Source organism: Cucumis sativus, chromosome 2 (assembly GCF_000004075.3).
Source record: "Cucumis sativus cultivar 9930 chromosome 2, Cucumber_9930_V3, whole genome shotgun sequence".
Taxonomy (NCBI): Eukaryota; Viridiplantae; Streptophyta; class Magnoliopsida; order Cucurbitales; family Cucurbitaceae; genus Cucumis; species Cucumis sativus.
The window spans coordinates 24,148,303-24,161,569 of NC_026656.2; the positions used below are offsets into that span (position 1 = coordinate 24,148,303).

At 36.8% G+C, this 13,267-nt stretch overlaps 1 protein-coding gene across 1 annotated transcript; it reads right to left on the minus strand.

Moving 5' to 3' along the window:
- Window positions 1-510: 510 nt before the first annotated feature.
- LOC101205390 (probable 37S ribosomal protein S5, mitochondrial) lies at window positions 511-10,496 on the minus strand. The gene is made up of 8 exons (XM_004151799.3): window positions 9,695-10,496; window positions 8,742-9,265; window positions 7,582-7,632; window positions 7,403-7,510; window positions 1,522-1,617; window positions 1,057-1,155; window positions 905-964; window positions 511-817 (listed from the first exon to the last, which is right to left on the minus strand). Exons 1-8 carry the CDS (start codon window positions 10,191-10,193, stop codon window positions 752-754), a joined length of 1,503 nt encoding a protein of 500 aa, XP_004151847.1. The 5' UTR covers window positions 10,194-10,496; the 3' UTR covers window positions 511-751.
- Between the last annotated feature and the right edge of the window lie 2,771 nt (window positions 10,497-13,267).

Consider the following 13,267-nt stretch of genomic DNA (forward strand, 5'->3'; position numbering starts at 1 on the left):
CCAAATCAAAACCAAACTGCATATGCAGTTCAATTTAAATTCTAAAGAATCTCATACAACCAAGGCATTGAGTTCAATAAAATTTTCCTTTCTATTTTACATATCGAACAATCTCAAGTCATCAAAGCACCAAGTTCACAAAATTTGCCTATTTCTTTCAAATTTCAAAAACTCTCAATCCACCAAAGCACCAAGTTTTATAAAATTTCCTTTCTATTTTAGATTTTAGTGGATCTCGAGTCAACATATTTATCCGAGTTTTAGAAACAAAACATTTATGAACATTTCTTAAAATTTGTTTTAAATTAAGAAGTTCGATTTGATTTTAGAATCGGTTTAAAACATTAAACCGAACCGAACTGCATAAGAAGCAGTTTCAACATAACACAAACCACACCAAACCGCATACAATTAGCTTCGATTCGGTTTGGTTTGATTTTCAAATATTTCATGAAAATCCGTCCGACATACACTCTTATCACAAAGAAGGGGGATATAATAACAAAGGCATGCTGAAAATGATGTTCTCTTGATTATTGATGTAAGAGATTGACCACCTTGAACATAATCTGTCCTACAGGTTAAAAAATGATGCCCTTGGGTTTTAGAAGGGAGATAATCAAACCTTTAACAGAAGTTACAGCCTCGATGTCTTAACTTAAATACCAAAATTCCTTTTTGTACATCTACTTGAGAATCGGCAACTTTTGAATTAGAAACAAAAAGGAAAGAGGAAAAAGAAAACCTCCTATCATAGCAAGTACTTCTCAACAACAGTCCGTCCGAACTTTTCTTGAATATCCTTCGGAGTCTCAATCTGGAAAACACGACATATGATCAGAACGTAACTAGAATGTCCCTTGTGGAATCGGAAAATAACAATCTTAATTCAATGGCTACTTACTGCATTTAGAGCTTTGAAGAGGGCCCTCATAGTGTTCAGGGGGTTTCTTGAGCCAATAACCTGTTATTTGAACTCAAGTTAGAAGCAGTGGAGGAACGAAGAAAAAATACATTTTACGTTAACCTCCATAATAGAGGACAGGAATAAATTACCTTAGATTTGACGTTTTTAAAACCAGCCAGATTCAGAACAGTTTGAACAGTTTTCCCTGCTTTCATGCCTGTGGTAGTTGATGCTGGCCAAAGATATATCTTAACAGACAACAAAAACAAGGAGATTTAAGAAAGGAATCATTAGTTTCCATCAAATGAAATACAAGCAAAAAAAAGTAATTTTTGTTGGAAGGACTCCATATGGATAATCTAAAACTAGAAAAAGAGAGGATTGTTGTCCAGCAGTCGGTACAAGTTGTCAGGGTGCAACCCATCAGCCACATCCACCGGTGTGGTATTTATCTGTTAGGCCTCCAAATTGTAAATACTGCGAAAGGATTTAGTGTCCTTACTTTTTCCTCTGGTGTTTTCCAGATGCTGGAGGGGGCAGGACCCCTCAATCCATGATTAGAGGTTGAGGGAACTTTTGATGCAGAAAGAAGAACATTAGAGATGGTTGAATACCTTTGTTTTCTTGTATGCCGTCTGAACTGCATGTGCAATTGTGTGCTCCTCATGTCGTTCCACATAATGAAGATTTTGGAAACATTTCTCATATGCCTGCTCAATAGCATCAAACACACATTAACAATGTAAGCTGAAATTATAAGTACTATGCACTGGTTTGATTTAGATAGAGAGATAACATGTACTTGTAAACTGTTAGTATGCTCCTTCCAAGTAACTGGATTTCTTTCTGAAGGATAAGTACTAGATATTTAGTATGTGTTGGTTAAGGAGCATAAAGGTAATCACATAGATAGTGAGATACTGGTAGTCATTGAATAAGGGTCGTTATACTTGTTATAAATAGAGGGAGGGCAACTGAGTGAGGGGAGGTTATTTTGCAGAATGATATACTGCAGCGTTTCTTTTAGAAGTGTCTACGATGTCAACCCAAATCCTTTTTTTATAATGGAAGATGCGTTGGTTATGTTCAAACCAAATCTCAATTAGAAGCGCTTTTATCAAATTAACCCAAATATGAAAAGGTTTTTTTGATAGGTAAGGCCCCCTCAATGATTGGAACACACTGGTACTTAGCAAACCATCAAAGACCCAAGCTGTTTTAAGCATTGAAAATATGCTAAATCAGCAATTAGATGAAAAGGGACAGAAAATGAATAAGAGGGCACACTGATGGTAACAACATATTGGGAAGCGTCCTTTGCATAGTCTCGGAACAATTTAGAGAATCAACTGCCACAATCCAAACCAGGACACTTATTCTCCTTGGACTGCTGGTTTTCCAAAGTGCTTTAAAGCAGTCTTTTTCCAAATGAGAAGAGGGAGAGAGGTGCTTCGAAAGGGACTTAATTGAAAAATGACCGGAGTATTCTAATGACCAAACTCTCTTAGCATCCAAATCCGTTAGACCTTTCAGAGATATGAGTGCTAATAGCCTTTGAAAATCTTGGATTTCATCTTTTAGCAATCCACGAAAGACTAATGACCAAGAATTAGTGACATAATCCGAATGGGCAGCAACTGAATCATTGGGGAGCTGAGTTAATCTGAATAGATTTGGAAACTGAGATTTAAGAGGGAGATGGCCAACCCATGAATCTGTTCAGAAAGCTACTCTCCTTCTGTTCCCTGGTTTAAACGTTGCCAACTCAACCACCCTTTTCCGATCTCTAGAGATACCAATCCACAGACTTTTAAGGTTGTTTCCTGATTTGTTTAGAGTCCGCCAATCAATTTTTTTGCAGCCAAGGACACTTTTAATTACTTGTCACCACAACACAGAATCTTCTTTCAGAAACCTCCAACCCCATTTAGCAAGGAGGGCCTTGTTTTTATATTTTAAGCTGCCCAAACCTAGCCCCCATCTAATTGAGAAGGCTTGACCCTTTTCCAGGAAGCCAAATGATTGATCTTGCTGCCCGAATTCCCCTCCCAAAAGAATTTTCAAATTAGCTTTTCAAAATTAGAGATAACCTTTTCTAGAATGGCAAAGATGGACCGATAGTAGGTAAGTTGGGAGGCACCAATACCGAGTTGCAAAGAATTTGTCTTCCACCTCTTGATATATTAAACCTTTTCCATCTATCCGACTTTTTGTAAACTCTGTCTACAACTGGCTGCCAAAACAATTTCTGCCTAGGATATCCTCCTTGAGAGGGAATATCGCCCTGTTGTGGTTTCCCATCAGAGTGATTTTACGGATATCCCATAAAGTAAGGATGCCTCCAGATGCGCCAAATGAATCCATTGATTCCCAACCTATATCCATAAGCTCCATATTGTTTTAATGAAATTTAATTCCAGAATTTCCATTTTTGATTCTTGTCCTGGTGATGATTTTTTATAAACTTCTTAAGAGCAGAACGTTTGGATGGGTCTTCTTTTAGGCCTCTTGTGTTCCAAGAAATGATCGTGAAAATTCTGAGCATGTGAATTACACAGACTTACTTAAACTAACACAACTTCACAATCGTTAGGCAACAATTCCTTTGGAATTACTGCTGATTTGATTGGGGAGAAGTAAGGGAAATTACTAAAATTGCAACCTTCAACTTCGAAAAGGGAAATCAGGTCTACTGCTTCGATTTCAACATTTGCATTTTCTTCTAGAATGTGAGCTAAACCTGGAGGTCTACTCAAGTGGGAGATTTCAGGTGCCTTATACTTGGGGTTATCTTGTGTTTCTTTATAGTTATATTTTTTTTATATTCAGATATTGTTCTTGTTAGGAAGACATGATCACAGGAGAAAAATGCCAGCGAATAATTAATTTTTCAAATAGCTTGTAAAAAATATCCAATTTCGATATATTCTTAACGATGACTGATAGTTTCTAAAGTTTATACTAATAATCAAAATATCTTACTTTTCCAACATCTCAAGTTCTAGAAGTTTGAGTGAGGAAGAAATATTCATTGTAGTAAATGAAGTGTAGATGTTTTTAACCAACAAAATAAGACAAACACATGAGGGTGACGAATGACTAGTGGAACCAAGATAAAGTAAATAAAGAAACTGGTCTAAAACCCAATGCTGCTACCATCTTAAACCGCCAAGAAAAATAGAAGAATCATCTTATGATAGGAGTTTGAGTTCTTAAACTCGAATGTTGATTTCCCAATTTGAAGCTCCATGCCAGATTAGAGTTCTCTATGTCCCTTATTATTCAGGGATTGTGTGACGGTGTGAGGAGTTGGGTATGTTGAGAGGGTCATTTTGGTGCATTGTTCATTTGTGGGACTTGAGGAAAGAGATGGTCCATTCCAAAGGTCAATGATATTGCAATACAGTTATCTTTTCATTTTATGTTGTGTTCTTATACTTGGGATCCTAACAATATCATATTGTGTTTATACCGCCAAGACATCAAGTAACAAAATCTTCATAATCATGAATCCCAACTTCTCCTCAAGCCACTGATTGTATAGAATATTTTTCTACTTAGATCTCTCATAGGAAAAAAAAAGGTAGCTGATTGATCATAGAAGAACATCGTTTTAATCCAATTTGCAATAAGAATTTGATTAAACAATATAGTTATCATGGGGGACTCAACACATAAATATCCGTTTAACAATCACAAACGTGATTCTCTCCTACTTGTGCAAGAAGAAAATCAATTCAAAGAGAGAGTTAGTTAAACTCATTATGTACCCTTCCAAGTTGACCCTTTCGTCGAACAATAAAGTTCCTTTAATTCTTTCCAGGGTTGTTTTAATTGATTCCCATGGAGACTCAAGAGTTTTGATCTCTGGCTATCCTAGCTTTAGGCTTGATTGATGATTGCACATGCCTGTTCCAAGATCATGCAAAACACTTGGCCTATGATTTCAGGATCTCATAAAAATCTCCAATAAAATTCAATTTCAACCATGCTGTCAGCTATGCTCTTTTAGAAATAGAAATCTTTAACAAAATTATCAAAATAATTTTCCTTGTCCCCCAAGGTGGGTGCGTTCCTTTCACTCCAAAGAGACTAGAGGAGAGCCCTACAAAAGCTGAGCCAAAGAAAGCAGCGGTAATACACTTTCTTTAGGGGTTTAGCAGAGTTTTTCGTACGCCCTTGAATTCTTTCATCCTTGTCTTGATGAAATATTTCAATTAAAAAAGAGTGAGCAAAAAAAATCTTGATAAAAGTATCCTAACAGGTACCTAAGAAAATCAAGTGGCAAGTTTTGCTAGGTTGGGTTAATACCGTTGAGAGGCTTGTTAGGAGGACTTCGCTTGTTGGGCTTTTTTTCTGCATGCTTTGTCAGAAGTCGAAGGAAAACCTTAATTATTTTTCTTGGGATTGCCGGTATGTACGGATGTGTGGAGCTTTATTTTTTATCTTTTATACGAGTTCGGTGCTAGCCATCAGGGTGTTTGTGCAACAGTCGAGGAGTTCCTCTTCCATTGCCCTTTAGATAGAAAGGGAGTTTTTAATGGCTTGCAAGAGTGTGTGCCATTTTGTGGGACATTTGGGGGGAAAGGAACGATTAGGTGTTTCATGGTAAGGAAAGGGATCATGGTGAGGTTTGGTTTTTGATTAGAATTTATATATTCTTTTGGACTTCGATTTTGAATAACTTTTGTAATTATTCTATTGGTAACATTTATTCAGTTGGACCCCTTTGTTTTAGTCAGGAGTTTTGGTTGACTAGCTTTTACTTTTATTTTTTTGTATGCGCTAGTAGTCTTTCATTTTTCACATGAAAGTTGTTCTTTCTATCAAAAAAAAAAAAAAAAAACAGAGGTAAAGGAGCAAGGGAGAAGTAAATGGTAAGGGAGATAACACCTTTTAATGACCTCCCTTAAAGTGTGGGAAGAGTCGTTTCAAATCATGACAATACTTCCCAAGGCACCCATACCTTCAGTAGTAGTCTAACCAATGCGCCTATAGCTTTGGAGCGAACTAATGGTGACCCTATCAACAAACTGAAGCTTAGTTTTTGTAAGATATCCAAAACAAGGATATGGTTTAAAAACTGAAGCTTAGTTTTTCCACACGTACATGCTTTTCCCAAGCACCCCAACCTCGTAAATTCTGTGAGACGATGATCGATGGAGGTCAACCCATCCTTACCTGGTTTTAGAAAAGACTTAACATATAGATGAAACAAGTCCATCTAATTCCTTAATGTCCTTTACATAATTTGTTTTCAATTGGCCAAGAAAGAATATAACATTAGTACTCTAAGAAAAGGCTAAAGATACTTTTTCTGGATCAGTTTCATCGTCAAGGTTTGTGCACTTTTCTTCCATTAATGATTAAGGTCACCCATACCATTGTGTTTTGTAGAGTGATAACAAGTGAGAGGAGGAACAGAAAAGAGTATCAGGGGAGCCACGGAAGGGGTCGAGAGGGTTGATGGAGAGATCTTTGAGTCAAATTGATTAGGTCAGCAAAGATCGACAATTTAGTCCCAGTGATGAATTCAGTTTGCTCTTTGGTTAAATGGTAACTGTTAAGTCTTTTTGAAAGAGAGAAAATTGATTAGAGTTAGGTATGGAAGTAAAAGATAATAACTTACTGAGAAAAAGTATGAAGCTGTGTCCCATCTCCAAGTTGTGGTCAGTGGGCCGACCAAGTGATTTATTCCTAAAGCCAAATACTACCTTCTGAATTTCCTATAATGTGAAATAAGCTTCCAACTCTTCTCTCTCCCTTTCTAAGATGGGGCACCAATCTAAACCATTGTGGACAGGTCTAGGAACACACTAGGAGGGGGCTCAGTCGAGAAAAATGAAAAAAATGTCCTCAATCACCCTTTCCTCCACAACCACTGCACCAAGAACTCAATCAAGTTCGTTTTTCTCCTCTTGTGATACTATGGAAAAAAGAACTTTCATCCTCCTCTTAAGCCCACTTAACCTTTGTCTTTGTCTCAAACTAGTGTCCTCCTCATTAAGACTTCAAATTCATTTTTCAGTGGAACTCTCCCATTTCTCGAGGCCCTTGATAAACTCCCTTCTCCTCCCCACAATCTTTTGTAAATGTTATTCGAACTAACTTCTTTTATCGCCCATTTCATCTATCAATGAACAGTTTCTGCTTCATTTTAAAAACAATAATAACAATAATTGAGATTATATAAAAATATTTCTATAAATTTTTGTTTCTCTCACTTTCGCATTACCACATATTCAATTTCTATCTCGTTTACATAGATCAACCCAGATGCTTCCATGATTCCATCCCTTAACTATTTGATTTCAGATAAAACCTAGCTAAATATTTTCAAAGCAACTCAAGCAAAACACTCACTGAGCACCTTAAAAATCAAATCACTCTGTGGCATTCAAGAACTCGAACTTTAAGCATTTGATTAAATTCTCAAATTTCAATAAAACTAAATGAGGAAGAAAAGGAATCTACTGAATAGGGCAAGCAACATGCCTTTTGTAAAGCAATCGGGACTGCCGGTCCTTTGGCTGTTGCATAACCAACAATGCCATGGTAGTTCCCACAAGCCAAGATAGCAGTGTATTTGACAACTTTTCCACCCTAGATCAAAGTGTACAATCATCAAACACTATTTATTTGAATAGGATATTTAGAAGGGTGGTTTTGCATACCTTTGTAACTTTACATGTTCTGTTCACATCAATTAATTTCACATCAAAGCCCTGCCATCATTATGTAACAATCAAAGTTAATATTTTTTATTAATAAATTCAAATATTAACTTTCTTTTCTTTATTGACAAAAAGGTAAACTAAAAAATACTAAGGGATCCAAAAAACTCAAGCCCACAAAAGCACCACCCAAGAAGAAGGGTCTCTAATCTAGAAAATATGACCTAATGAATAATTATAAAAAGAACTTGTCAATAACGCCCAAAGAAAAACATTAACATTTCCAAAACTATAATCATAATTTATAAAACAAGTATAAAGATATATAAGACAAGGAACATAATATTGTATGCTCCTTTCAAGAAAATAACAATTAAAATTGTGAACTCCGCCCACATTACAGACAATAAAATGCACCACAATTGCATCCATTCAGCCTGTCTGATAAAACTACCTACATTTATAGATCAATAGTACTTCCAAGAAAAATCACTGTAAAAGTATACTTTGTATATGTGTTAATAAACCCAATTGTAAAAGAGTTTTTCATGAACCCAATTATAAAATTGTTGAGCAATAATCTAATCACAAATAATGAAATGTTACATTTTGTTAGATATTATATTAAATTTGCTTTTCACCCTATCAGTTAAGCTTTTGGGTTGAATTGGTGATTTAAGACACTTAACTCAATCAGTTTCAGTATTAAATTGTATTTGATACCAAAAAATATGGTTCTTTTTTTTCCTTGTCTTTTCCAAAACATGGTATAGGAACATTGTAAAAAAAAATGCACTAGGCCGCAAATCAGAAACAAAAAAGCTCTTTTCAGAACTATAGTTACAAATACTTTGCTTTTAAACTAAGCAAAAAGCCAAATATATACATATATATACACAACATAAAGATTTAAGGAAACAGAGAAAAGCTCATGCCTAATTTCTAACAAATTTGTCAGGTCCTAAGAATAAGCAAAAGTAAGAGAGGAAGCCTCAACTTAGCCCTTTGAATCCTCGAGCACAACATTGAAATTTGATGATCAAGAAAATAAACAATTAACTATTGAATCTGCAAACTTAGTTGGAAACTATCAACTGCCAAAAGAAGACAGAAGACAACAAAGTAAAAGGTGCACACAAACAAGATGAGGAGTAACATACTTTTCGATAAAGTGGCCTTCTCTTCTTCTCAGTTAACGAGTTTCTCTCCTCTGCAAGATCTCGGATTTCCTCTTCTAGAACCTTCCCTTTCTTTCCAAAGGTATGGTCCAGCTCTGCTAGCTTCTCTTCGAGTTTCTTATCTATAGCATTGAGCTTCTCCAGTAGTATATCATCCCTTTCTTTCATGTCATCAAACTCTTCCTCATCATCATCATCAATCCCCTGTATGGTTTGCTTCTGTTTTGCAAATTCTGATCGTTCCTCGAGATTAACTGATGGACCTCCTTGTCTACGTTGAATGGCACCATAGTTGGCAGGATTATTTGGGTCATAAGCTTCCTTCCACTCCACTATTCGCATAGCCCTATTTAATTTCTGCTGAAGCATGAACTTTTCCTTTCCCTCCGCTACTTTCAAGCGGTTCATTAATTCACCAATTACCCGATATTCAGGACGAAGCTGGAAGTGTTTTTGCTCAAACCTGTCGATTTTACTCATCCATTTGAAAGCATCATCAATGTTATCTGTCAAAAACATGTTGGCGATGTTGGAAGATTTTAACACAAGTCCAAAATGTTGAACAAACGAAAAAAATGTTCAAATGAATTTTCTTTTGGTTAAGATAGAAAGAAAGAGAGAACATATTCCAATGTCAAGATCAAAGAACGCCATCAACAACTGCTGGACTCTTGCAACATTTCAATACATTTGTTCATGTTGCGTTGCATTCATGGAGAACGTTACTAAAAGTTTAACCCGCATATTAGTCCATTGCAACAAAGTATCAAATAACGAAAAAAAACAACAAAAGTTAAGAAAAACAGAAGTTAAAAGATGCCACTATATTCGGAGTCCTCCAAAATTCGAGCCAATATGCATTAACAAAAACTACTCCAAATGTTAAGAAATTAAAACAAGTAGGAAATGAAGGCACTCTCCATAATTGGTCATACCAGCATCAGTGAAGTTCTTCAGCAATTCCTTGTGCCTCTCGAATTTCTTCTGAAAGTTTTCAAACCTCTTTCTGACAGATTCTCTACTAAACCTTTCATCGTCTGCATCACTATCAGAATCAGAGGGTTCTTCATAGGCGTTCAAGTCCCCAGTGACCCTTGAATTTTTCTTGTCGAGCTTCTCTATCAATGGCCCAACACCCATATAATCCTCTTCATCTTCATTGTCAATATCCTTGGTATCAAGGCCAGCCCTTATCCTCTGCTCCCTTTCTCTCTTCTTCTCCTTCTCCACCTCAGCGAGAAGATCATGCACAACTCTAGAATGAGCAGTGGAGTAACACCGCGTCAACGAAATCTTCGAAATTTTCTCGATAGGGAAGCGTTGGAGACCGGAGATTTTACGGGAAATATGAAGTGGGGTTTTGATGAGGTTTTGGTGAACGACCTGGTTGAGAAGGAGACGCGACCAAGAAAATGCTTGCGACTTGTTCACCATTTCTTTGAGCCTAAACTTCAATCACACAACTAAACCGTCTCACATGCGTAAAATGTTCAAACCATTCAATTCAATCAAATTCTTTTCCTAGAAAACGACATTAAGTTATGGGTGTGGTGGGTGCCGGCGGCCGGCGACGGAAGTAGTTGAGAGAGAGAGAGAGAGATGGGAAGCGGGGGGATGGAAGGTTGATGAGTGTGGTGGCGTTGGGAAGCAATGGAGATACCGGTAGGAGAGAAGGAAGGTGCCGATGGGGCGTGCGGCTGGGGTAAAGAAGAGAAGGAAGAAAAGGGACGGTAAAAGAAATATGAATAGGGAAAGAATCGAGGAGACGAGTGTAGGATTTTCTCTCTTTTACAAAGGTCTAATGAAATCCTTATGCTTGTATAAAATCGGTATCTAACAATTTTTGGTTTGCTAACCAAATAAATATTCCAACCATTTTTTTTAAGTCGGCAACATTAAAGATGGGTTGATTCTCATGTTTGCTGAGAGGTCTACTCGGTAAGCATTGGGGCCGAGTCTTTCCAATATTTGAAATGGGCCCATGCGCTTGTTGGTCACTTTGGAGTGATGTCCAGCAAGTAGTCTTGACTTTCGAAGGTGCACCATAACTAGGTCACCTACTTGATATTCCTTAAAGCGTTTGTGATAGTTGGCGGCTGGTTTGTAGGAGTCATTAGCAAGCTCTAGATGTCTCTTGACTTCTTGGTGTAGCTTGGAGATACGTTCAGCCATTGCTTCAGCCTCCATACTGACATCAACAACAGAAGGTAGATTAGCTAAATCAAAAGTTACCCGAGGGAGACTAGTGTATACAACCTCAAATGGAGACTTCCCTGTTGAGCGATTTGCCATGTGGTTGAAGGCGAATTATCCTTGAGGTAAAGCTAGGTCCCATTGTTTAGGCTTGTCCCCGCTAAGGCATCGAATGAGGTTGTCAAGAGTTCGGTTGGTCACTTCTGTTTGGCCGTTAGTTTGTGGGTGGCTGGCGGTACTAAACAGGAGGTTGGTGTCGAATTTCTTCCATAGGGATCTCCAAAAATGGCTCAAGAATTTTACATCTCTATCCGAAACTATAGTTTTAGGAATTCCATGCAATCTAACAATTTCTCGAAAAAACAAGTTAGCTATATTCAAAGCATCGGAAGTTTTTTTGCAAGGAATAAAATGAGCCATTTTGCTAAAGCGATCTACAACTACAAAAACAGAATCATGGCCCCTTTGGGTTCTTGGTAATCCTAAAACAAAATCCATAGATAAATCCTCCCAAATTGTAGAAGGAATAGGTAAAGGAGTGTACAAACCTGTATTTTGAGAGTTACCTTTGGCTGTTTGGCAAATGGAGCATCTTTTGAAGAAATTAGTAACATCCCTATTGAGTTGTGGCCAAAAGAATTTAGAGCTGATTGCAGCCAAAGTTTTGTCTCGGCCAAAATGTCCTGCTAATCCACTAGAATGTGTTTCTTTAATTATTGCTTCTCTTAAAGATGTATGAGGGACACACAAAACATCACCTTTAAAGAGAAAATTATTAACAATGTGGTAATCTTTGCAAGGTTTATGGTTAGAGCAATTTTCCCACATACTTCCAAAATCAATGTCAGTAGGGTACAGTGTAGGAAGGTGATCAAAAGCAATTATTTGAGATTGAAGAGTGGTGAGAAGTATACCTTTTTGGCTGAGAGCATCAACAACCTTATTAGACTTACCCGAAGTATGTTTAATCATAAAATCAAATCTTTGCAAGAATTGTAGCCATTGGGCATGCATTCTACTAAATGTTTTTTAGGAGTTCAGAAATTTAAGAGAAAAGTGGTCAGTGAGCAAGATGAAAGTATTAGCAAGTAGGTAATGTTCCCATTGTTTTAGAGCATGCACTAGGGCATATAGTTCTTATTCATAGGTACTCCAATTTTGTCTAGAAGTACTTAATTTTTCACTAAAATACTCTAAAGGGTGACCTTCTTGACTAAGGACAGCTCCTATACCTAAACCCGAAGCATCTACAGTGACTTCAAATGGTTTATCAAAGTTTGGTAGTTTTAAAACAGGGGGGCTAGCTAAGGCTAATTTTAATTTACAGAAACTGTCTTCTTCTACTTGTCCCCATTGGAAACTGCCTTTCTTTAAACAGTTTGTCAAAGGTGCTACTATGGTGCTGAAATTCTTGATGAACCTTCTATAGAAAGAAGCTAAATCTAAAAAGTATTGAATATCTTTTGGAGTTTTTGGTTGTGGCCAAGAACTAATAGAGTCAATCTTTTTGGGATCAACAGAAATGCCATCACAGCCTATAATAAATCCAAGAAAATGAATACTATAGCACAAAAATTCACATTTTTTTAGATTAATTTGTAATTCATTTTCTTGTAAAGGCTGTAAAAAGTAGTTGGATGTGTTTTAGGTGATCTTCCCTAGATGAGCTATAAATGAGTATGTCATCAAAGTATACCACAATGAATTGATTCAAAAGAGGTTGTAGGATTTGGTTCATCGATCTCATAAAGGTGCTAGGGGCATTAGAAAGACCAAAGGGCATAACTAACCATTCAAACAATCCTTCATTGGTTTTTAAAGGCTGTTTTCCACTCATCCCCTGGTTTAATTCTAATTTGGTGGTAGCCACTCTTAAGATCTACTTTGGAAAAGATGGAAGCTTTACCTAATTGATCAAGGAGGTCGGATAAACGAGGTATGGGAAACCTATATTTGATTGTAATTTTGTTTATAGATCTACTATCTACACAAAGTCTCCAGTTACCATCTTTTTTTGGTGCAAGTAGAGCTGGGACAGCACAAGGACTTAGGCTAGGTTGGATATGACCTTTGTTAAGAAGCTCTTCTATTTGTTTATGTAATATTTTGTACTCTCTAGGGTTCATGCGATAATGTGGCAAATTAGTTAAGGTACTACCGGACATTAAATCTATAGTGTGTTGTATATTTCTAAGAGGTGGCAGAGAAGTGGTTGGTTCTATAATGTTTGGAAATTTGGTTAGAAGGTTTGATATCTCACTAGGTAGGTAGTTTTTCTGAAGGTTCACTGTTGTTTCCTTTAATGACAAAGGCTA